Raw genomic sequence first — 22,082 nt, forward strand, 5'->3', positions numbered from 1 at the left:
CTGAAAATCATTCATGAATACCAAAGAACATTTTGTGCTGCGCAACGATCTTTGTAGGTAGATTATACTGAAACGTTGGTCAAATGTTATTTAATCTTCCTGTAGCTATTAGGATTTTTGTATAGCAGCCATTTTGACCACGTCTCCACGCTATTATTGACTTAATTCTAGATATACTTCTCTGTTTTTGATATAAATAGATACATATTACATCACAAATATGTTATTATGTATGGGAAGTGTGGTTTGGTTCCATATTACATGTCAATATCAAAACAAGCACTTTTAAGCACAGTTGTTATTGCGTACTTTAACGATGGCTCTGTTCAGATGATGTAGGTTAGAATGGAGTGACAGTGAACCATCATGCATGCTGAAATTGACGAAAACAGGGGTCAAACTCAAATGACCTGGAGGCCAATGAGCATCTAGTCTGGTCAAGAAAGGGCCAATTGGTGGAAAAAAAAACAAATGTTCAGTAGCAGGTGGGCAATATGATCTTAAAATTATAACACAAAAGTAAAAGTGCTTGTTTTGATTTTGAAAGAGGTATACAAAACAGAGAAATAAATCTAAAATGAAGTAAACAATAACATGGAAAACTGTTGAACCACGTGTCATGGCTTGGGGGGCCACTAGTTTGACACCTCTGCAGTTGGGCCCCCAAGGTCCCATTGTCATACAGCCCTCAAAAACGCTTGAAACACCTCTGGAAATCTCAACATAAAAGAAACTACGATAATAGTTACAAAAGCATCCCGGCTAATGCAGAGAACAAGATGATAACATTACCTGGTGTTTCACACAACACACCTATGACAGAGTGTGGAATTAAAAACATCACACGTTTTGTGACAGTCTGTGTTTATTTAGTCTGTTTAAAGGGTGATTTCACTGCTTTCTTTGGTGGAGAAATCTGATTTGTAACTCAGAGAGAAGTACAATGAGTGAAGCATTTTGTGTACGTTCATAAGTACAGATCAAGGGTGTTGTAACTTTATGTGGTTACAGTTTACTTTCTCTTATGCATATGTGGGTTACACCTTTGTTAGTTCCTGGTTCTTAATATAGACAGTTTCTTGGTGCAAACAGTGACATTTGGCACTACTTTCTTATAAAGTGTGAATTTGAATTTAAACAGTGAATATGCAACACTTTTTGACGTGTTTCTAGTGACGCTGTGGCACATAATTGCACGCTCATTTAAGAAAACGGTGAAACTGGGCACTACTTTTTATAGGCGCAAAGGGTGCGCATATGATCGCATAGTTACGGTAATGACGTGTCACCGAGGCGTTTACTGATGTAAACCTGTTTTATGTTACTGCGTGGCCCAGGGAGGCGGGAACAACGCCGCATTAACAACTAGACTGACGTTAAAACATTTTTTCAATAAAATATCAATTTCTTGTGGCGGAAGATTATAGGATAAGTTCGTAAAAATAGATAACTCAGGTGAGTGAAAGTCGCGCGGGGGTGACACCGCCCGTACGGAGTGCGGCATTGCCCAAAACGAGCAGCCTCCGTCGCTCAGTCCGTTCCCTCCTCGGAAGAAATTTACGACACACAACAAACAAGTAAATCGTTTACTGTGACAACGATAAAGAACACAGCGCTGTGACCGCGTGAACGTTCGCCCTGACAGTGCGCCACACTGACGCGAGGACGGGTGAACACGTTAATCTGTGTCTGTGGAAGGTGGCGGTGAAACAAGATGGAGAACTGCAGCTTCCAGAGCCAGCTGCTGTCCGTCATGGAGGTCCTGGCCAAGGCGGCTGTGGCGGAGATAAACCGGCGCGTGGACGACAGCTGCGCGGTGCTGCGTCTGGAGGTGAGCCAGAGTCAGAGGGACATCGAGCTGCTCAAGAGCAAGTGTGAGACGATGGAGGCAGAGCTGAGGAGGAGCAGGGTGAGGAGGGCCCGGAGGAGCAGAGGTGGGTGGAGAGACGATGCACGATTATTTTGACCAAAATAATTGCGATTCGAGATATTAGTGAAATGCTATGAAATATATGTTGTTTTTAAATACGATAATGTAACTGCAGACCGCTCTGTTGATACTCAACCCCAGGGGTCTCAAACTCGAATGACCTCGGGGACACTGAGGGTCTAGTTTGGTCAGTAGGGGGCCGGTGAAAAAAAGTCCAACTTTGTGAGAAACAGACATCAAAATAACAATTTCTGATGACATTTCACGTATTAAAATTAAAAAATGATTTTAAAAACATGGGAGACGACAGACACAATGGACTTTGTAAAAGGCTGGCGTCGTCAGTTACTCGCTATTGTGTATGTGATGTTTGTAGATGAAGTCATGGCTGTGAAGACAGAATCAACTTGGCTTGTATTAATTAATCTAATTAGGCAATAATGTATAAGACATTGCTTCATGTGAATATTTCTTTTTTCCTCCTCAGTGGTTGACCCTCCAGCAGCTGACAGGTTTCCTCTTTTAGTCAAAGTAGTTTTGAACAAAGAGAGACAGAGCGCAGACTGGGACAGACACATGCAGGCTGAGGCTCCAGATCAACTACAGCAGGTATTAACACTCATACATTCATATCATATAAATACCATAAAAGAAGCTCTTTAAGTAGCTCTGATATCTGATGAAAATCTGATGAATTGATTTTCAGTAATTGTATTTCTATCAAAATATCATTTATAGAATGTATTTCATATTTATCTAAATTCCAGTTAGTTATCATACACATCGTACCGTATGGTTGGTTTATTGTACATACATGTAAAACTCTGGTGGTGTAGGTGGGTTTGTTTGTGTATTTATCTGACTACACACTATATGTGTGTGTGTGTGTGTGTGTGTCATGTATTAATGTTGATGCTGGCGTTACAGTGTGCAGATGTGGAGCCCACAAATGAGGGTGAGCACGTACAGATCAAAGAGGAGTGTGCAGAGGATGACGTGTGGAGGAAGAACTCTGAGAACAAACTGAGTGATTGTGAGTGAGAACACACGCACACACAGACACACACAGACAGTGACCCAGATTTAAACACATAATAGTTGTACGAGAGAGCCTCTGACATAACACTAATGCAATAGCTGGGCAGTAGCTTCTTCCAACCGTCCATTGCCTACTTCTTTATCCTCCCAGAGGGTTGCTGGGATAGCTGACATAGTGTGAAAGGCAGGGTACACCAGGTCATCACAGGACCAACACAGAGACAAATAACCATTCACTCTCACACTGACACCTATGGCCAATGTAGAGTCTCCAATTAACCACTGCATGTTTTTGGACAAAATTTGGACAAAATAATCAAATACTCTACACTAAACTGTTTTGTGGATATCAATAACACCTATATAATTGTTCTCTCACCTGAAATAAATTGTTTTCGGGTTGTAGTTACTCTTCAATCCCCTGCAACCCCTCATTGAGTCACTTATATCATGTGGTGGTTTATTTGCTGTTGTTAACTGGATCTTTGTGTTTCAAAGCATCACCAGCTGCGCAGACTGATAACTTCATGGACTGTTACTCCGGAGCTGAAGAGCCGGCAGACCCAGACTCTCTCGTTTCCCTGACAGCCGACTCCAACAACAGTTTGCCTGAGCACAAGCAGCTGAACACAAACCAAAATGAGATCGAACTCATAGTGAAACACGAGACAGAGGAAGAGCCTGATGAAAACGCAGCTCTGACGGAGGCGGATCAAAAGTCTGCGACAGGGGAAGGTGATGATCAGTTGTGGTTGTCCAGTCTGTGCAGAGACGCCAGTGATCCAAGCTTCATCTATGACGGGCAGCAGTTTGAGCAGAGTCCCACCGGGTTCACACCTCAAAGTGGACTGCATTTAGATGATACGACAAAACCACATTCTGTATTGGTGAACTCTGCCCAAGTGAAAAGACCAGTTAGAACATTCAGATGTAAGAGACCAAACGCAGATGAAGAACTCGCCGCTTTGTCTCAGCTCAACTCCACAGAACAAAGCTCGATTCCTGAACAGTCACAGCATCACTACAGAGACTTTGCTCCTCCCGTGATGGTGCCAAATCCAGCGCCCTCCTCCCTCTGCGGGCACAACCGCAGCGGGTTTAGCTTTGTGAGAAGGATGAGGGCGCCGTGGAGGTCCGGCATCGGTGAGAAGAGGTTCAGCTGCACGTATTGCGATAAAAGCTTCATGCGCTTCAGTCAGCTCAAAGAGCACCTAAGGAGCCACACGGGGGAGAAGCCGTTCAGCTGCCTGCAGTGCGGCCGCAGCTTCACAAAGCAGTGCAACCTCATCAGACACGCGGTGGTCCACAGTGGGGAGAAACCCTACAAGTGCTCGCTGTGCGGGAAGTGCTTCACCCAGCGCTCCAGCCTCAAATCCCATCAGAAAACTGCACACTGACTTTTGACTGAAAGAAACATTCCTTGTTTTCACAGGAGCTGGGAATATATTGATAAAATTGTTTTTAATATATTGTAATTTATATTGTTTGTTTATAGTGTTTTCCAGACCTGGACCTGGTTTGGAATAGATTCCGACCCATATAGCTTTTTGGAACTGGTATCGAACACAAATTTTGGGTCGCTTTTGGGAAGATTTTTACACATACAGTGGCTCAGGCATCTGGTTAGGACGCTTCCCTGGTGAGATTATCTGGGCATGTGCCACTGGGAGACCCAGGCCTCGCTGGAAAGACTGTCTCTCAGCTGGTCTGGGAACGCCTCAGGATTCCCCCCAGAAAAACTGGACGTAGTGGTCAGGGAGAGGGAAGTCTGAGCTTCTCTGCTAAAGCTGCTGCCCCTACGACCCGACCTCGGATAAACGGTAGAAGAAAAATGGATGGGCGGACACTGGCAGATATAAATAAGCACATATAAACTCTGTTCTGCTGTGTGTTTTTTCTGTTTACCTAGTAGCAGTGAACTGTGAGTTTGGATAAATGACACAGATGTCTTCACCCAATATTAAATATTTTGCATCGCCAGTTATTGTCATCTTTTCTATTAATTTTAGATTAATATTTAAAGAGATCAAACACTTGTAACAAAGCTATGTAGTTGAGGCAGAAAAAAAAACTACTTTGTAGACTGTATGACTCCACACACACTCTTACTGAACTGCAGATGCTGTTAGAGGAGTCAACATAGAGTGCACGCTGCTGGACACAGTATGTGAGGACACTATTCCTTAATCACCGTCTTATTCTGTATCTTGGCCAGGACTCACTCATGAAAGGAATTTCTGTCTCAAGGGACTTCCTCATTGAGGAAAGGTCAAATAAAATGATATGTGAAAAGAAAAATGTTCATATTAGTATATTGGTCCTCAATTTGTGTAATCCATCCACTGAAGATTACAATTGTGTTAAAGTTTCGGAAAAGGTCATTAAATCATTAGAGATTTTAGCACTGCAACTGTCAATGGCCGGTCTGAGAAGACTGGTGTAATATTTATTAGTGCAACTTACCTGAAATCAGAAACAAACCATCTGGGAACTTCATCTGGATGTAAAATCCGGATCACCAATCACATGACGAATCCACATGAAAACTCGAGTCTCAGAACTTAGAAAAACAAACATGAAAGCAAAAATTAAACATTTTATCTTGGCGAGGTCATCGTGAAGAACTGAGGACAAACAAGAGACACATTCATTGAAGCTTTGTTATTTTAGGCAAAAACATCTCAACACATATTCCACACTGCTTTTTTTTTTTTCACAAATGTACAAAGGTAAGACATTAAAAAACATTTCTCTGAAATATCAAATTAGATCTTTTATCCTGTAGAACACTGTGATACATGATACATTTGTTGCATAGAAAAAGAAGTGAGAAGTAGTTGTGTGAAATCACAACAAGTGCCTTTAAGTTCCTGTTGTAGTGGTCAGGCTGAGATCGTACATGCACAAGTGCTCGAGCAGAGACCAACATGGTACAAGTGCTTTTTTTAAGTTTTAAGTTTAAGTTGTAAGCCTCATCTGTGTCAGAAATCTCACCTCTTCCACATCTGTGAATCACAGGAAGTGACAGAAACAGTGACAATCAAACAGGAAGTCTTAACACTCGTTTCGTTTTTGTGTTTTACATATTCAGCTCGAGTTTTTTTGAATAAAAAGTACAGGAGGTCACAGGGGCCAAATTACTAATGACACAAACCAGATAAGATAATGTTCACAGTATCAGGTCCAATTGGAAAGTTAAGATGGAATTATTTTAATTTGGCAGAAATTAAAGTGTTTTTGGGTTTTTTTTTTATAAGTGTATAATCACCTGATTGCATGAAATTTATTTGACCTTTTATCTCAAAATCAGGCCATTTTAGATCACCATGTGCTTACAATAGACCATAATGGACAAAGCAAACATCTTAAGATGTTAAGTGAAGGCTACATATGTTCTCCAACGCTCTTTTAAGGTGAGGGATATTCAACAGTCACCTTCACCAGACATATATATACTGTCAAGGAAATATGCACAATCTTCTTTTTTACTCTTGAATTTGAGTTATATTTTGTCAAGGAGAGATTATTAATACCTGAAATGTAAATGTATTATATACAAATAATGTGTGACAGAACAAAACATTTTCAGATTGAATGTGCGTCGTTGGAATTTAAACTTGTGGAATTAGATATTAGAAACAAGATATTCTTAAAAATCTTACACTCATCGACTGGCCTCATTTTAACCACATGTGCAAGGCAGGTCATGTGATGAAGTGCACACTGTAGTGACATCAGAGAATCATCTGAGCACAAAAACCATGGGAAAAAAATTATATCACAACAGTTCTTCACTCAATCATTCACAAGAGATTGAGCTCCCACATTCGTGTGCATATAATCTACAGAACAGTGGCTCACTGTGGCCAAAAGTGGGCATGACAACATGGCAGCACACTGAAGCCTCTTACCTCATTCCTAAGTGATGGGAGGCTTTATGAGGCACACAGTCTCATTTAATGGTTGCAAAAAGAAGACAAACAAAATGACAGTTACACAGGAAGAGCTAATGGTTGCCAGCATTTGCTGACATTCATCATCATAAAAAAGAATAAATAAAATCAGACCAAGTAAGGCTATAGCGGATCCCTCACTTTATGAATTCAATCTTTCATCTGTAACAAGGAAAGTTTCAAGAGTTACTCGTCTTTAACTTATTTTGGCGTTATAGTGTATTTCATTTCATTTCATTTCATTCACAATGAATTGTGGATATTTTGCATTGATAACATTGAAACTTAAAACCGGTAAAAAACGTTGATTTTTGATTCATACAGCCACTTTAAATACAAAAATATTCTGGATATCACATCTTTACAACAGTACTGCTGTATATTGTGCTTTGATTGTTAAATTGGCTAATTTACGACCAAAAGAAATGGTCCGCTGTTTCATCAAGTATTTACCAAATTTAAAATGTATTTAAACCTGGGAGTTGGGAGAGTTAAATATTTTACCATGACCTTCGGGGCCACATTTATAATAAATCATCTCCAATTTTTGATTCAGTTATAGCATTAGACCAACAAAGCACAAAAGAAAGGTATCAAAACACTTGCACAAACACAACACAAGGGGCTTATTACCCTTCTTATAGACAAGATGTCTAATATACAAAACTTTTAAGGATAAAACAATCTACATCACCTCACAGTAGTAAATATAAACAACCTTTTAACAAAAATAATCTCTACTCTGAGTGTCTGCTGTGGAGATAAAAGCTTTTATGTGAGTCTTTCACACCTGAGCGCTTGAAAAACATAACATTATACTTTCACTTGAGGGATCAAATCAAGTACTTTTCCACTTCTTTTTTATGGTCCACTCTTTCAAAAGTTTGAAATGTGTCCAGTCTGTCCATAAAACCTTGTCCACGTCCTCACAGTGAGGAGTCAGAGCCCCCAGCCTTTGTCCCCACCAAAACTTTTACATTAGACCGGTGTCTGTCTCTGTCCCTGTTCCTTGTTCCTCCTCTTCCTCCCGGCTGCAGGAGCAGTCCATTGCCTCCCCACTGTCTCTCACGCTGCTGGGTGTCATTAGAGTCCAGCTCTCCCCAGACAAGTCCTCCTTCCTACCTTGTACCTCTTCTTTATCCTCCTCTCCTTCTCCTCCTCTCTGCTTGCAGTAAGGTGGGATCTCAACCACAACGTATTTCTTTGCCCAGCCACTGACCAACAGTTTCTGCTGCATGTCATTTCCTGTCGGGCCGACGTCAGACCTGGAGTTCATCACTGAGGCAGGAACAATGAGAAAAAAGTAAAAAATAAATAAATAAATAAATAAATAAATTTAGGTAAATTGTGACCCGTTCGGAACAAGAGCCTTTCTGCATGGAGTTTGCATGCTCTCCCCTTGTGTGTGTGTGTGTGGGTGTGTGGGGAAAAACATGCAGATTTGCGGATAATGCAAATTGGACTCTCAAAATTGACCATGAGTGTGAATGTGAGAGTTGTTTTTTGGTCACTTTTTTTTAAGAGCAAAGCTGCCTACTTTGCATATTGATTTAACTGCTTCCTACTGATATGCCAAACATTGTGTACCTGCAAAAGCAACAACTTGAACCACATGAAAATCAAGGTACATCCCATTTAGATGATTTAGGTTTAAAGCTTTCTGAAAGTGTAAATTCCACAAATGAACATAAAACTCTTTCAATGTCTATATCTATAATCGGTCACCTCACCTGGCAGTGTTGTGGACACCTGGTTGGAGTTATAGGTAGGAGCGCTATTATTGTTGGAGCTAATGGCAGCAGCAGCAGCAGTAGTAGTAGTAGTAGTAGTAGTAGTAGGAGTAGGGTTGAAGACCTCGCAGCGGGGCAGTTGAGGAGACACTGGTAAGGAGTGACACTGTCTTCCTGGCAGCTGTTGCCAGTAGAAAGATGCCTCCTGTGGAGCTCCCGCAGCCCCATAAGCAGATGGCTGGTTACTGAACGCACTCCCCGGTGGAGAGTGTAGGTCAAACACCAATGAGAAGACAGACTTGCTGGGCACGTCGTAAAACTTGACCTTGCCCCCACACAGGTCCTCTCGGGCAGTGAACGGGTTGATCTTGTGGGCTTTGCAGGCTCGCTGAGTGTTGGGGGGGTCATAGTACGGGTCCTGGATGTTGACTTTTCTCATGTGCTTGCAGGAGAAGAAGTCTGATTGGCTGCGGCTGAGCCAGATGTTTCTCCGGGGACGGGGTGATTTTGGTGGGATCTTGTCGTCCGGGAGACCAAGAGGGTTAATTCGCTTGAAGCCTTGGATTTTCTCACCTTGAACAGAAAGGGACAAAGATTTCAATAGTTCACTTTGGAAAAAAAAAGGAAAAGGCAACAGATATATACCACCTCCTCCTAACCCCAGCCCTCTTGTCAAACAAGAATGAACATGAACAAGAAGGGTTTTGGCTCATTCCCAAGTGTTGTATAAATAGAACATACTAGCTGTAAGTCTATTGGTTTATGTTATCCCACTAAGATAAATATTTTTCTGTTTTCACAAGTAAAAATCTAATATAACCACTAGGTGTCAATACAGGCTTAATCCTGCATAAGGTTCAAGGCTACAAGTTCCTTAAATTACTATTCTTTTTTAACATTAGAGGAGATTCAATTTGTTGTTGTAATAATAACAATAATAATAATAATAATAATAATAATGATGATGATAATATTATTATTATTATTATTATCATCATTAATATTATTATTATTATTATTATTATTAAGCAATAGTGTGGGGAAAGTACTAAAAAAAAGCCTCAGCTTCCCTCAGTGATTGTTTACACTCTTTAGAAACAAAGTTTGTTTAAAAAAAAGCACATAAACAGATCTGGGGGTTGAGGAAGTTCATCACATGATAATCCTAAACCTAAACCACCATGAACTCAGCATGATTTCCACAAAACAGCAGCAACACGACCAACACTTCCCATGACATCAGGCTCAGGCTGTTTTCATGTTCTGTAAGTGTCATCATGATCCAGGTGAAACAAAGCACATTTGTCATGCTGCATCCTGTGACGCCTCATGTCCAGGGTCTTCTTCTCCATACAGCCCTGTCCTGAAGAGTAGGAGCCGTTTGGCTAAACAAATGCATTTACTGCCTCCATGACAGTCAGACATGCAGGCGTCTGAACACACGACCAAATTAGAAGTGAACCAGGGCCTACATGGATCAAGTATCTTAAAATAGGACTGTTTATCTCAGTTGTGTTTTCGTCTTCAAGGCGAGATTAAGTTTATATCACCACCCAACAGTGATTCTGGGCCAGCGCTTGTGTTCTTTTAAGTGTGATACAGACACTTAGATAATTGTTGGTACATACTTTCTGTTATTAACTTACTGAGGTACAAAAATTAGAAGTGGGGATATTATTCTCCTTGATAAAAGTCAAGTTTTTGTTGGGAGAGCATATTGTTAGCTGTTTTGCTTGTTACAGAGTAACTGGAAAAACCTGTAGTCAACATTGAGAGTAACTGGAGAGGAAAGCGATTCTGTCAAACTGAACACCGACTGGACAACAAATCAAATATTGACTACTTCACACTGTCCGACTGACTAGATTAAAAGCACAAGCCGAGCCTGTACTGTGTGTAGAGGTGAAGAGAGGTGGAAAGCCATGAGCGCTGCAGGCTTCTGTTCCCCGTCCCCTTCATAACACTTTCCATTTACAGGAATCTACTTCTTGTAAACAACAGGAGTGGACTTTCACTGACAGTAAAACTACAGCTGAAATGGTGAATCCCACTGGTCGATTTAGTGCAGCTCTGATACCTTTAACTATGGTCTTCTTGTCGTTGTCCCCGCTAAGTGGGACACACTCATGCTCCATCTCTTCAACTTTAAGGTGTGCGAGAGTCTCCTCCAGGTACCTGACAATTTCTGTGAAGGACGGACGTAGTTTAGGATCCATCTGCGGAAAATAATAACAACAATAATAAAAATAAGATATTAAAAAGGAATGATAGAGTAATGTAGAGTATAATGAGGGAAGTAAAACATATTCCATGATGATTATTTCCATTTAAAACAATTTTACATGAAACATAAATAGTAGGTAACACTGTCATTTACATAAACACATAAAACTGGAAAATAGGTTGGTTTTACACTGAAAACAATGAATGGCAGAGTTATGCAAACACACCGATTAAATCCGCTTGAATCCTCAAAAAAACAAAACAAAACAGAATTACTTTAAAGCTGCAGTGCATAACTTTGTTGATTTTGTTGTTGCTATTATTCTGCTTGTGTATGGTCTTTTGTCAACAGAAACAATGTAACTTTAATTGTATGCTTTATTGTTTATCTAAAAACCTCTGAGACCACAAACTGTGCTGTGATTTTCATGACGCAAAGCAAAAATATGTGGATTTTAACATACTGATATTAATATAATTAATACAAAAACTAATTAACTTTGAGAGGAATAATAAGACAGACTGATCAGATGGTGTGTGTGTGTGGGTTTTTTGTGTGCGCACGCGCCTGTGTGTGTATGTATGTGTGTGTGTAAGCTGCAAAGAGGCTTAAAGAAAAAAGTAGAAAAACAAATGACAAAAATGTGTCCTAAATCCTAAGAACACTCGGCTGCTTGGTGTAAGAGTCTGAGGGAAACACTAAAAAATTAAATTAAGATTTGGGGTCTCTGGTGAAAGACTTAGATGGAAGATATGAAAGACAAATATGAGAAAAGCAACAAGAGAGGAGAATGAGAAGGAATGGAATCTAGGATCACAGGGGTGCTCCAAAAACTTTAATGCGCTCATCCTCTGTGCTTTGTAATTACATTAGGGAAAAAAGAAATCACTATTCTAGTTTGCAGATAATGAAGGAATTATGTAAATACAGCGTAACTGGATAAAGCTTGTGCAAAATACATATTTAATATGGTTTGACGTGCTTAATATTCCTCCCCGGGTCATTAGCTAATTACTTTCACAACAAATGAATGTATGAGCATTGTGAAAAGCTGAGTTGGCCAAGTAACTGATCCAGCTTTTGGAGAACGGAGGCTGACCCCCTGGATAGTCTGCTAAATCAGATTATTCATATAATGAGATAGTACCTCTCTTTTTCCAAGCAACAGAATTAAAGGTACTAAAGAAATTCAAAAAAAGAAAAGGAAACAAAATAGGAAACCGGAAAAAAATCCTAGAACAAAAAGGCAGCCAAGTCAAGAATATCACCACTTCTAATTTGACTAAAACTGTTACAGAGAAGGGTTGGCATGGTGCAGTGGTTCCTGGTTTTACTGGGGCCTGCCTGTGTGGAGTTTGCATGTTCTTCCCATCTTTGTATGTTTTTTCCCCCTAGAAAGACTGGCTTCATCCCAGAGCTCAAAAGCAAGATTGGGTAAATTGGACACTGTGAGTGTGAGAGTGGATGTTTGCTTGTCTCTATGTGTGGCCCTGTGATGGACAGGCGACCTGTCCAGGGCACGACCCCCACCTTTCACCCTACGTTAGCTGAGATTGGCACAGCTCAGGGGTGAACTTCTGGTAAGAGATTGCACAACAGGAATGGAACGAGAATGGAGAACACATGCATGGAAAGCTAAACTGATGCACACCCTTGTTTTGTATGGAACAATGGTCATATACACATACATGGAGACGTGAGACGGCTATACAAAAAAGGCACATCATCCTCATTGCTCCCCATTGATTTTGACTCTAAATTGACCCCAGCCATGAGGTGGCTATATCCAGTGTACTCCTAGTGCTGGTCCCTAGCCCAGATAAATGAGAAGGTTGCGTCAGGAAGGGCATCTGGCATAAAAGGAAATCTCTGCCAAAGCCAATGTGCAGATCACTGTAAAAAAAAAAATCAAGTGATCTGCTGTGGTAAGCCCTAAAATAATACTATACAAGCTCACAGGCTGGCACCGCTTGCAGAACCAAACCCAACTAGAACTGGACCCAAATATTGCTGCAACTCTCAGAGGACAAACAGCATAGATAATGGATGAATGGATAAATCAAGCATGGTAACATACAGTACAGGAGAGTGGTGGACTCACATTGCAGCAGTTGAAAGCCAGCTGGAGGAAGTCAGGTGGACAGTCTCCAACCATGTGCTGGAACATGTGGTAGTCCAAGCCAAAGTTCTGCTCAGAAGGGAGAGAGGGTTTAAATCGTTAAAAAGTTCAACAGGAAATTCTTATTTACCACTCAGGACAGAGCTCCATCAGAATTTGGACAGTGTGTTTTTCTGATGCCAAAGCAAGCTTCATATTTAACTAATCCCTCTGACATGATCCCGCTGACTGCCATGTGGACTAACAACCACAGACTCAATTCCTATGCTTGGATTCGCTCCTAAGCCTGGTTAAAGGCACAATCCACACAACAATGCAGGGGGGATGATCCTATCTAACAGTTATCGTGTTTTTGAATTGACACTTTGGTCTCCATGGCAGGCAATGCATCCAAGGTTAGTCTGTGAATGTTACCCCCACTTTAATTTAAGCAGACCAGACATTTACACATTTCCCACAACAAAAGGTTTTGGCTGCTAATAAAACAACATGCGGTGAGTTAAAGATAATCCACAATTAAGTACATATAAATTATTTTGAGGTACTGTATCACTTCCCCATGAAATACTTCATGTCTGCCTCACAGAGATAAGAGATAAAGATACAGACGGGAGATAAGGTACATTGAATATATCAACACTCGCTTTCAGCACACTTTGAGTCATGTGAATGTTTCCCAGATTATCAGATAGTGAGAGATCAACACATATCCAAAGCAAGCAAATGTGTGGATGTATTGAAAACAGTTTTATAAGGTGACAGGGTAACAGTGAGGTCAGATGAGCAGCCACCTCTGTGCGGGGTAGAAAGTCTGGGTCTGCCTGGACTCTTGCGATGATCTCACACACGACTATTCCATAAGAGAAGACATCAGCCTGAAAACAGAGAGACACATGAATTGACATACAAACAGAGAAACAACCATGAATTATGTAACTGGATTTTGTGTGCAAAAGTTTTCATTCATACAGGTCATAGTCATATTCAGGATCTGGCTGTAGGCAAATGGACCTGCTTGAGTTAAGTTGAAGATGTTTCACCTTAACTTTCTTTTTGGATTGTTCTAAGTTTTCAATAATGATGAACAGTCTGTTTTTGATTTGTTTTGCTTATTGGAAAGTTTGAACTTGTCGCTAAACTGTCTTTATTTTCTCATCTGTAATACAATATTCCAGTTTCCAAACTTTCATAAAAAAGATAATTTTATGTTTGAGTCTGGATCCAGTTGTCTCAGAGGTTTAAATACTGCTCACTGTTTTGATTCATTCTCCTTTTTTTTTTATATACGTTGCTTGGTGCAGTACACCAAGGGAATGTGTGCACACAACTGCTGAATAAATCAGCCAATAGGAGTGTCCACTCTCTCTAAACTACCTTGGCGGTCATTGGACAAAAGTTCCTGTTATGGCTCAGATTCCACCCAAGCGTGGAAACAGAGTAGTTCTCTCTCAGGTCACCTGATTACCTTATTTTGGATAAGCTGTTGTGGAATTACTGATCAATAATGCCAAAAACATGTTGGCTACCCCAGCTTTAAGTTGAATCAAAATTCTGATAAAGTTTTATGTTGTGACCACTCCATCTCAACTAATAACACTACTTGGTAGTAACTGTTGCAAAGGTCAGAGGTCAAAAAGCCTGTAAACTTACCTTCTCATTGTATGGTTCATTTCTGAGCACCTCTGGAGCCATCCAGAAAGGAGAACCAACAACAGAGAGCTTCTCCCGTTCTGCACTGAACACAACACATATACATAGGGAACATTTAAACCAGATCACAAACACTAAATGAGGAAGTCATCTGTGCCAGAGTATTCAAAATATTGACCTCACTCCCCACTACTGGTTGATGTAAAATCACTCAGCACAGAGTGCGTCTCTAGCTTGAAGGAAGGTCAAAGCACACTCAGCATCAATTGTGTGTAAATATGTTTCTGGCGAGAAGTTGTTTTGAAATAATCCTCTTCTGACATCACGAAAAAAAAAACCTGACCTGACCCTGTCCATGTTGTGTGTTGATGAAAATGTAGAGCAGTCAGAGGGGAAAAAAAGCAACAACACATGTTTAGGCTTTAGATTACCTCCCTGTTACTTAACTCTGTTAAAAACAAACTACTTGTGCCCATTTCAAGCCTTTGTAATGTCAATACAAGTAACCCCACAGACTGAGAAAAAAAGAAAGCTGATACAGAACAACAATGTAAACAAACAAATACAGAAAAGGAAGCCAACTTTACCCCGACTTTCCCCACGAAATATCCCTCTTGCTCCATGTTACCCTATAGTAAACATGTAATTGCAATTCTGAGTTGTACCAAGCCAAAAATGACGCAGTCTCTTGTTGAAAGTTTGTTTTCAAAAGAAATATGTTCCCTCTAATCCATTCAGTTCTGCAGCTTTTAGCTGTGTTTGGATATAGATTGGGTGACACTGGATCAGAGCATGAATATGTAACCTGTGTGTCCATAGAAGAGGTGACCTTCAGAACGTCTGACATACAAGGAAAATATGTGATATGTTACGTGCATTTTTCATCTTACATCTGACACAGATGCATCACAATGTCCTGAAGACAAACCTCTTTTTGATAGAACTTTGAACTTGTGAAAAGATTACAGCAGAAAATCATAATGTAAATTATGTCAACACCTGATCTGTGTGTTTATAAATAACCCTACACCAGAAAGCTACAAAAATGTGAAGGTAAAAGGAAAATGTATGTAAAAATAATAATTATATATAAAATAATAATAAAAATAAATGTAAAGTTTCATATGGGCCACACGGTTGGTGTAGTGGTTAGCACTATTGCCACGGTTTGAGCCACGGTTAGAACGAGGGCCTTTCGGCATGGAGTTTGCATGTTCTCCCCGTGTGTGCGTGGGTTTTCTCCGGGTTCTCCAGGTTCCTCCCACAGTCCAAAAACATGCAATATGGGGATTAGGTCAATTGGACACTCTAAATTGACCATAGGTGTGAGAGTGAATGGTTGTTTGTCTTGATGTGTGTTGGCCCTGCGATGGACTGGTGAACTGTCCAGGATATACCCCGCCTATCACCCTATGTCAGCTGAGATTGGCACAGCACCCCCCACGACCCTCTGGTGGAGGATAAAGTGGTAGAAGATGGATGGATGAAAGTTTAATACAGGCTTTCCTCATGTAACACCGTATAGCTTGGCAGAGTATTTGAGTTATAATTTATCTGCTATTGTACTTGTTTATTTGTTTTGTAGGGAGAATAATGAAGCATAATGACGTGTGGTAATGATAACAATAATTTGTGACAAGGAGGGAGCAGAAAAAAACATCAAACCAATCTAACAACAAGGCAATCGAATCCATGTCAGAGTCTAAATTCTTGGACAACGTGTGTGTGTCTATCACAAATTCTACAAGCCTCTTTTGCTCATATTGCAAGCAAGTGTGGAAGCGCGCACACACACACACACAGACACACAGACAGACAGAGCCACCAAAAACAATACTTCACTCCCACTCCGGGGGGTGAAGTAACTACACAACTCCCACCACATCACTGCATAATTAACTTATTATTGCAAAAATAAATAACACATCATTCTGTGGTTATAAAACAAGCAGACAAAGAACATCATCAGCTTTTACTCATGTGTTGTTCACTCTCCTCTCTGCTCTGACTTCATGAGAAAAGTATCTGGGGCTTTAATATCTGTGACGTGCATGACTCTGTTCATCAGCCACTTACTAACAGTATGTGTGTTGTTCTGTGATTGGCAGGTAGTGCAGGGTTTTGTAGAAAATGGCTGCCCACGAGGGCAGCTGTGATTTAACCATAAAAAACAGAGAACCAAAAGAGGCTAAAAAGATAATTCCCCACAGTTTCAACACAGTAAGAAGCCTCTCTCTGGATTACAACTACGGCTGTGTATGTTTATGTAGAGCAGCAATCAATCTAAGACTCCTTACACAGTGGTGGGGATCTTTTCTGCCAGGCCAAAGTCTCCGACCACTGCTGTGTAGCTGTTGTCGTCACATTTGATGAGGCAGTTCTGTGAATACAGAAAAAAAACAAACATTACGTTTAGTAAAACATAATATACAGTAGTTAAGGAAGTTGCAACACTTGGGTACTAAAAAAACATGTTGTGGTTTAATATCATTCAAACTTCTACTTCCTAGTCAAACTTGGATTTAAGTGTTCAACATTAGTTGACTGTACATCGCTGTTCCGTGTACAAACACAGAATACAGGAACCAACAGCAAACATTGATGCGTATTTCTACAAGGTTTGTACTCTTCCTCTTCACACTGCATAACATCTGCCGTTAGCATTGTTCAAGTTTGAGCAGTACTGATACATCACTGCACAAAACACTACGTGCGCTGCTGACATGGTTTGTACAAAGTTACATAACACATAACATTTGGCAGCCCAAAGTTGAATGTGATATGCAATATACATACAGTATATACACATTATCAGTCTTGTTGACATACTGTACTTATGATACAAGAATACAGTCCAGTGCAAACATTTCTTGTACTTTAAATTATTTTGAGGAACTTACCTCGCAAAGCTATGACAATATTATTCAACCCTGTGAACATCTAGTTTACTTAGAAAAACTTTTGTTTCCTTGTGCAGACAAGCACCTATAAGCTTGTATGGGTTTACAGTAGAGTACATACTGTCCCTGTTTTTCCCTGCTTACTCCATGCCAACATGGCTCTGGGTCAAGTTGGAAAACTAGAAGCCGCGTGGTACAGATGATCACGTCTGACAGCAGTGACACTTTGTTCTTTGCAGAGAGGTTAGCAGGTGAAGGACAGACAAATGTGTCAAGACACTGTAAATCTATAATATTATTAGTTTTACAGACATAAGTTGCTTCATTCATCCTGGGAGTGGGACCATAGTAAATTACTGAATCAGTAGCTCACCTTGGAGGTGAGGTCTCGGTGGAATACACCTTTTGAGTGCAGATAGGCCAGACCGCAGGCAATCTCATAGGCCATTTTCACCCTGGTGGGCCAACTCAGGTGTATGTTGCTGTCAAGAAGCTGCTCCAGGTTTCCACCATTGATGTACTGCACAGAGAGGAAGATTGACACACAATTTAATGAACATGTTTAATGAACACAATACACTAATGTATTAGGGGAAAAATGTTGGACCTGTGGCACAAGAAGTTAGTGCTTGACAAACATTGACGGTTCAAACCGTATTCAAAACATAAAGCATGGACAGTTTAAGAGAGCAAAATGGTTAAATGTGCAAGTCAAACACTGTATACTGTATCAGTGAACTGGGGTTACATCAGATTAAATGTGAGATGTTTAATCTCAGTTAGAGCTGCAACGAGTGTTGCCCCCTGAAGAGTGGGCAGCCAGATGGGCAAATCAGCTCAATGGCCAGGGTCCTTCACTGTACCTGTCAGCTTTGATCCAGAAGAACTTATCTGACCTTGCTGCATGCATGCAGGCACACAGACACACTAATCCCAATCCCATGTCACACATCATGGACAACAGTGGTTGTCCATGATGGGACTAGATTGGATGGGACTAGATTGTCAGGGTTAGCTTTGATTATTCGTTTGACCGACAGGCACAGAATTAGGCCAAAGGGGGGGATGACTATGAGAGGAGGACGTCACTCTTTTTCCTCTTCATCCTCCAAAGAAAGATGTTATAACATCTAAAAGGTACTGACTGTATTACCTTTTTAAGAAAGACATTAAAATGTCATCTTTTTAGCTTGCCTTTAATTTTGTGATTTTTTTATCTTTGTGTTTATTGTTCTAATTTAATTCTAATTTGATAAATTAAAAACTTTGCACTGATATAATGTATTTAATGATAAATGTTTTATCATCCACATTATCCATATCATCTACATATCTTTGATTTTCCTAATTGTTTTCCTGTATATGTATTAATTAATTAATTAATTTTAGAATAATAGCTTAATAGCTCTGTAACCATTCACAGTCAATTATCCATAACAGAATAAAGGTTTAACGCTATTATTTTTTTAGTTTACAAAAGCTTGAAGACTCATGAATTAAGAGACGAAGCAATGTTTTTGATTAAAAAAGCTATTTTGTAACTGTGCATGTGCCGTACATATTAAAATCCATTCCCTTAAAAAGGCAGAGTCTACAGTCTGTTACCTTTAAATGTTCTATCGTGCGCGCGCACACACTCACACACAAACACGCTCATATATTCATGATGTCTGAGGATTACAGCATTTGTCCAACAAATTCCTCGGTAGCTACAGGGGTCAACATCTGTTCTCTGCTCAGTGGGGTTTTGGGAAAATATGGATACAACTAAACTGGAGACAATTCAAACCTGTTTTCTTCCATTATCATGTTATTTAAGATCGAGATGGAGCTGCCTTTACTCACACACCGACTATGAATATGCAGCACATACGGCATGTGCTGGTTCAAAATGCATCTTACATGGTTTTAGACTTTACAGGAAGCATGTAACTGCTGTCAAATTAAAAGTAACTGAATAGGAGTCACATTTAGGGGGGAAAGCCTCTTATTTAGAGATGGCATTTCTTGTGGAATTTGCCTGATCCTATTCTTGGAGGTACTGACATAATGCAGTGATTACTTGACATAGCACATGTTTTAACCATAGCAGCACCTCACCATGATTGTGTATAATGTGGAGTGCAGAGGAAATGAAAAACATACGGTTGTTGTAATCTGGACATGGCTCTGCTTGACTGTCTGTGTTTCAGGTTAAAACCCTAAAACGACTCAAAACAAAAGGATCTTTGTTTGCTGCCGAGAGCAGCTTCAAACATCAGGAAGATCCTAACATGGGTCATGACTCACTATTAGCACATTATGATTGCAGCAGCATTAAATTGATATTTGGCAGAAAAAGAACATCTCTATTTCCTAACTCTTGAACATCTCTAAATAACTTCATATGGAAACACAAAGAATAGAGAACACACAAGCTTCAGTATTTTCATAACAACACTTAACAAAAAAAACAAATGAGTCATGTGGTCATTGACCTATACAACTGCTATCAACATAACAATACTACGTTATACAACTTAGATTCCATGGAAGTTCATTACACATCTTTAGACAGCTGTGTTAAGGACATTAAAACACAAAATAAAAACATAAATCCCAATTATGATTGTACTGTTATTAGTTTAGCAACAGGGTAAACTGATGTGAGATGTACTATTCTGTTTTTGTTTGTTATTTTTGTTAAATCTTCCTTAATCTTTAAAGAACAATGCTCACAAGAAATACTTACCAGCAATGGTGTGGACTATATGACTGTATGTCTATGTAATATTTCTGTTTATAGTATAGTACATTTAAAGTGTGAATAAAATAATATTAGGCTGATAATAAATAATAATCAGTAATTATCTAAACCAATCAGCTCCAATATTTAAACTTATCGTAATAGTATGAATCTAGTAAATACGTCTTGTAAAATATTATAACATATTACAAAAAATCCAACCGTTCTGTACTTTGCATTAAAATATAATACATTTTATAATGTTTCTGGAAATTGTGTTCAGATTTAGTGGCAGGATAGGTCATAATTCTTGTTTTTGTGTAGTATTTGGACTTGTGCGTGTGTCTGCATGTGTGTGTGTGCAAAGGAGAGAGTGAATTTCTTTAAGGTAGCTCGCGGGCAAGCAATAACTTCATTCTCCGTTTCCTCTGAACACGGCCTCATGGTGGGGGTCAGGTAACAAAACAGCAAGAGCCTGGTACCAGGGTCAGAGCATTCACTTTAGGTCCTGACACGACACAACAGGATCTGTTTACCCCGCAGCATGAAAACAAGACCAACCGCAGTGTGCACCTATGTATATTTATGTGTGTGTGTCGCACAATATGCGCTTGTGTGTGTGTGTGTGTGCATTTCTTGAGCTGTCTTCTCTTCTGAAACTGCAGACTTGGTGTTTGTCTTTGTTGGCAGAGCTACAATAAGCACATTGACTGTGCAGTGTAATCATGTACACATGTGTGCGCCGTGAAGGATCTTAACTGTGTTTAACAGAGTGCTCTTTCTTCTAAGAAGGATGAATTGTGTGTTATGTGTTTTCCAATGAAAGTGTGTTTACAGACATGCATTTTAAGATGCTGGTTGAACCTTTGTAGTGCATGCATGCACAAGTATACTGTATGTCATGAATGCATGTTTTTGTGTAGTATATGTGTGAATGCATTGAGAGACATCAGGATATAGAAATGACTCTCTGTGGCAGAGGGTATCAGCTTACTTTTATGTCATTTCTGAATAAAGTGTAAAGACAGTGTAATTTGTAACAGTTAAAGTAGTTAACCGTTGGCTTTACGCCTTTGAGTAAATATTCTTGCAAGGAAAGGAACATGGCTTTGTGGACCTTTGTTATTTAAACCTCCATTTTATTATATAAAGGGTACAGTGGACCCTTGATACCTTTGACAGCCATGCTAGAAGGGATAGGTAGATTATGTACTGGAAAATATCTAGCATTTTAGTATTATACTAATTATTAGTATACAGTTAATTATTCACATATTTTGTTTCCCCAGCAGTTAAAAAGTAGAAAAACGTTCAACTGTCATACGAGGCAAGAAGATGCAAAAAAACATGTTTTTTATCCATCTATACATGTCGTACGTTCATCGATCTTTTATACAAAACTGTAAGGATAGCATTTTTACTCCTCAATATTGGACTGAACCATTTTATGCTGATTAGATCAGTCCTGGTACAGGTTTAATTGGGCAAATCCAAGCAGCATTCAAGTGAAGTTATGTGCTGATCGAAGAAACATGAATTATACTGTACACTTACTTTTTTGGGTTACTAACAAATATGACACACAATCATAATAATGTTCAGAAAATGGAATGTAGATGTTTAGTTTGTGCTAAAGATAACAATATATTTATGTTAGTGAACATAAATACAGGCAAACTGGGCAAAATCAAAAATGATGAAATTCAAACAATACCTAACTCAACTGAACAGCTACAATAATAAATCATACAGGTGTTTTTACTGTTATCAGTGATGAGTTAATTCTAAATAACATTAAATTCAACCTAATGTT

The 22,082-nt window shown here is 39.6% G+C and overlaps 2 protein-coding genes across 3 annotated transcripts in view; one reads left to right on the forward strand and one right to left on the reverse strand.

Annotated features, from left to right (window-relative positions):
* Positions 1-1,445: 1,445 nt before the first annotated feature.
* On the forward strand, positions 1,446-4,948 carry si:ch211-155e24.3 (uncharacterized protein LOC100150696 homolog). Of its 2 annotated transcripts, XM_044035190.1 has the most exons (5): positions 1,446-1,934; positions 2,418-2,539; positions 2,858-2,963; positions 3,467-4,375; positions 4,443-4,948. In XM_044035190.1, the coding sequence occupies exons 1-4, from the start codon at positions 1,715-1,717 to the stop codon at positions 4,363-4,365; spliced, it is 1,347 nt and encodes a 448-aa protein (XP_043891125.1). In that variant the 5' UTR covers positions 1,446-1,714; the 3' UTR covers positions 4,366-4,375; positions 4,443-4,948. The 2 variants fall into 2 exon arrangements, with proteins under 2 accessions (XP_043891125.1, XP_043891117.1); XM_044035182.1 differs by having other exon boundaries at positions 3,467-4,948.
* Positions 4,949-5,614: 666 nt separating this feature from the next.
* The window catches only part of tesk2 (testis associated actin remodelling kinase 2), a 28,751-nt gene continuing 12,283 nt past the window's right edge, over positions 5,615-22,082 (reverse strand). Inside the window, exons 6-13 of the mRNA XM_044035174.1 lie at positions 17,918-18,064; positions 16,942-17,024; positions 14,645-14,729; positions 13,786-13,869; positions 12,977-13,063; positions 10,729-10,867; positions 8,652-9,224; positions 5,615-8,199 (exon numbers count right to left, since the gene is read on the reverse strand). Coding sequence (XP_043891109.1) covers positions 7,895-8,199; positions 8,652-9,224; positions 10,729-10,867; positions 12,977-13,063; positions 13,786-13,869; positions 14,645-14,729; positions 16,942-17,024; positions 17,918-18,064 — 1,503 coding nt within the window. The 3' untranslated portion in view covers positions 5,615-7,894. The remainder of the gene's footprint in view (positions 8,200-8,651; positions 9,225-10,728; positions 10,868-12,976; positions 13,064-13,785; positions 13,870-14,644; positions 14,730-16,941; positions 17,025-17,917; positions 18,065-22,082) is intronic.

The sequence above is a fragment of the Solea senegalensis genome, linkage group LG1, assembly GCF_019176455.1.
Source record: "Solea senegalensis isolate Sse05_10M linkage group LG1, IFAPA_SoseM_1, whole genome shotgun sequence".
Classification (NCBI taxonomy): domain Eukaryota; kingdom Metazoa; phylum Chordata; class Actinopteri; order Pleuronectiformes; family Soleidae; genus Solea; species Solea senegalensis.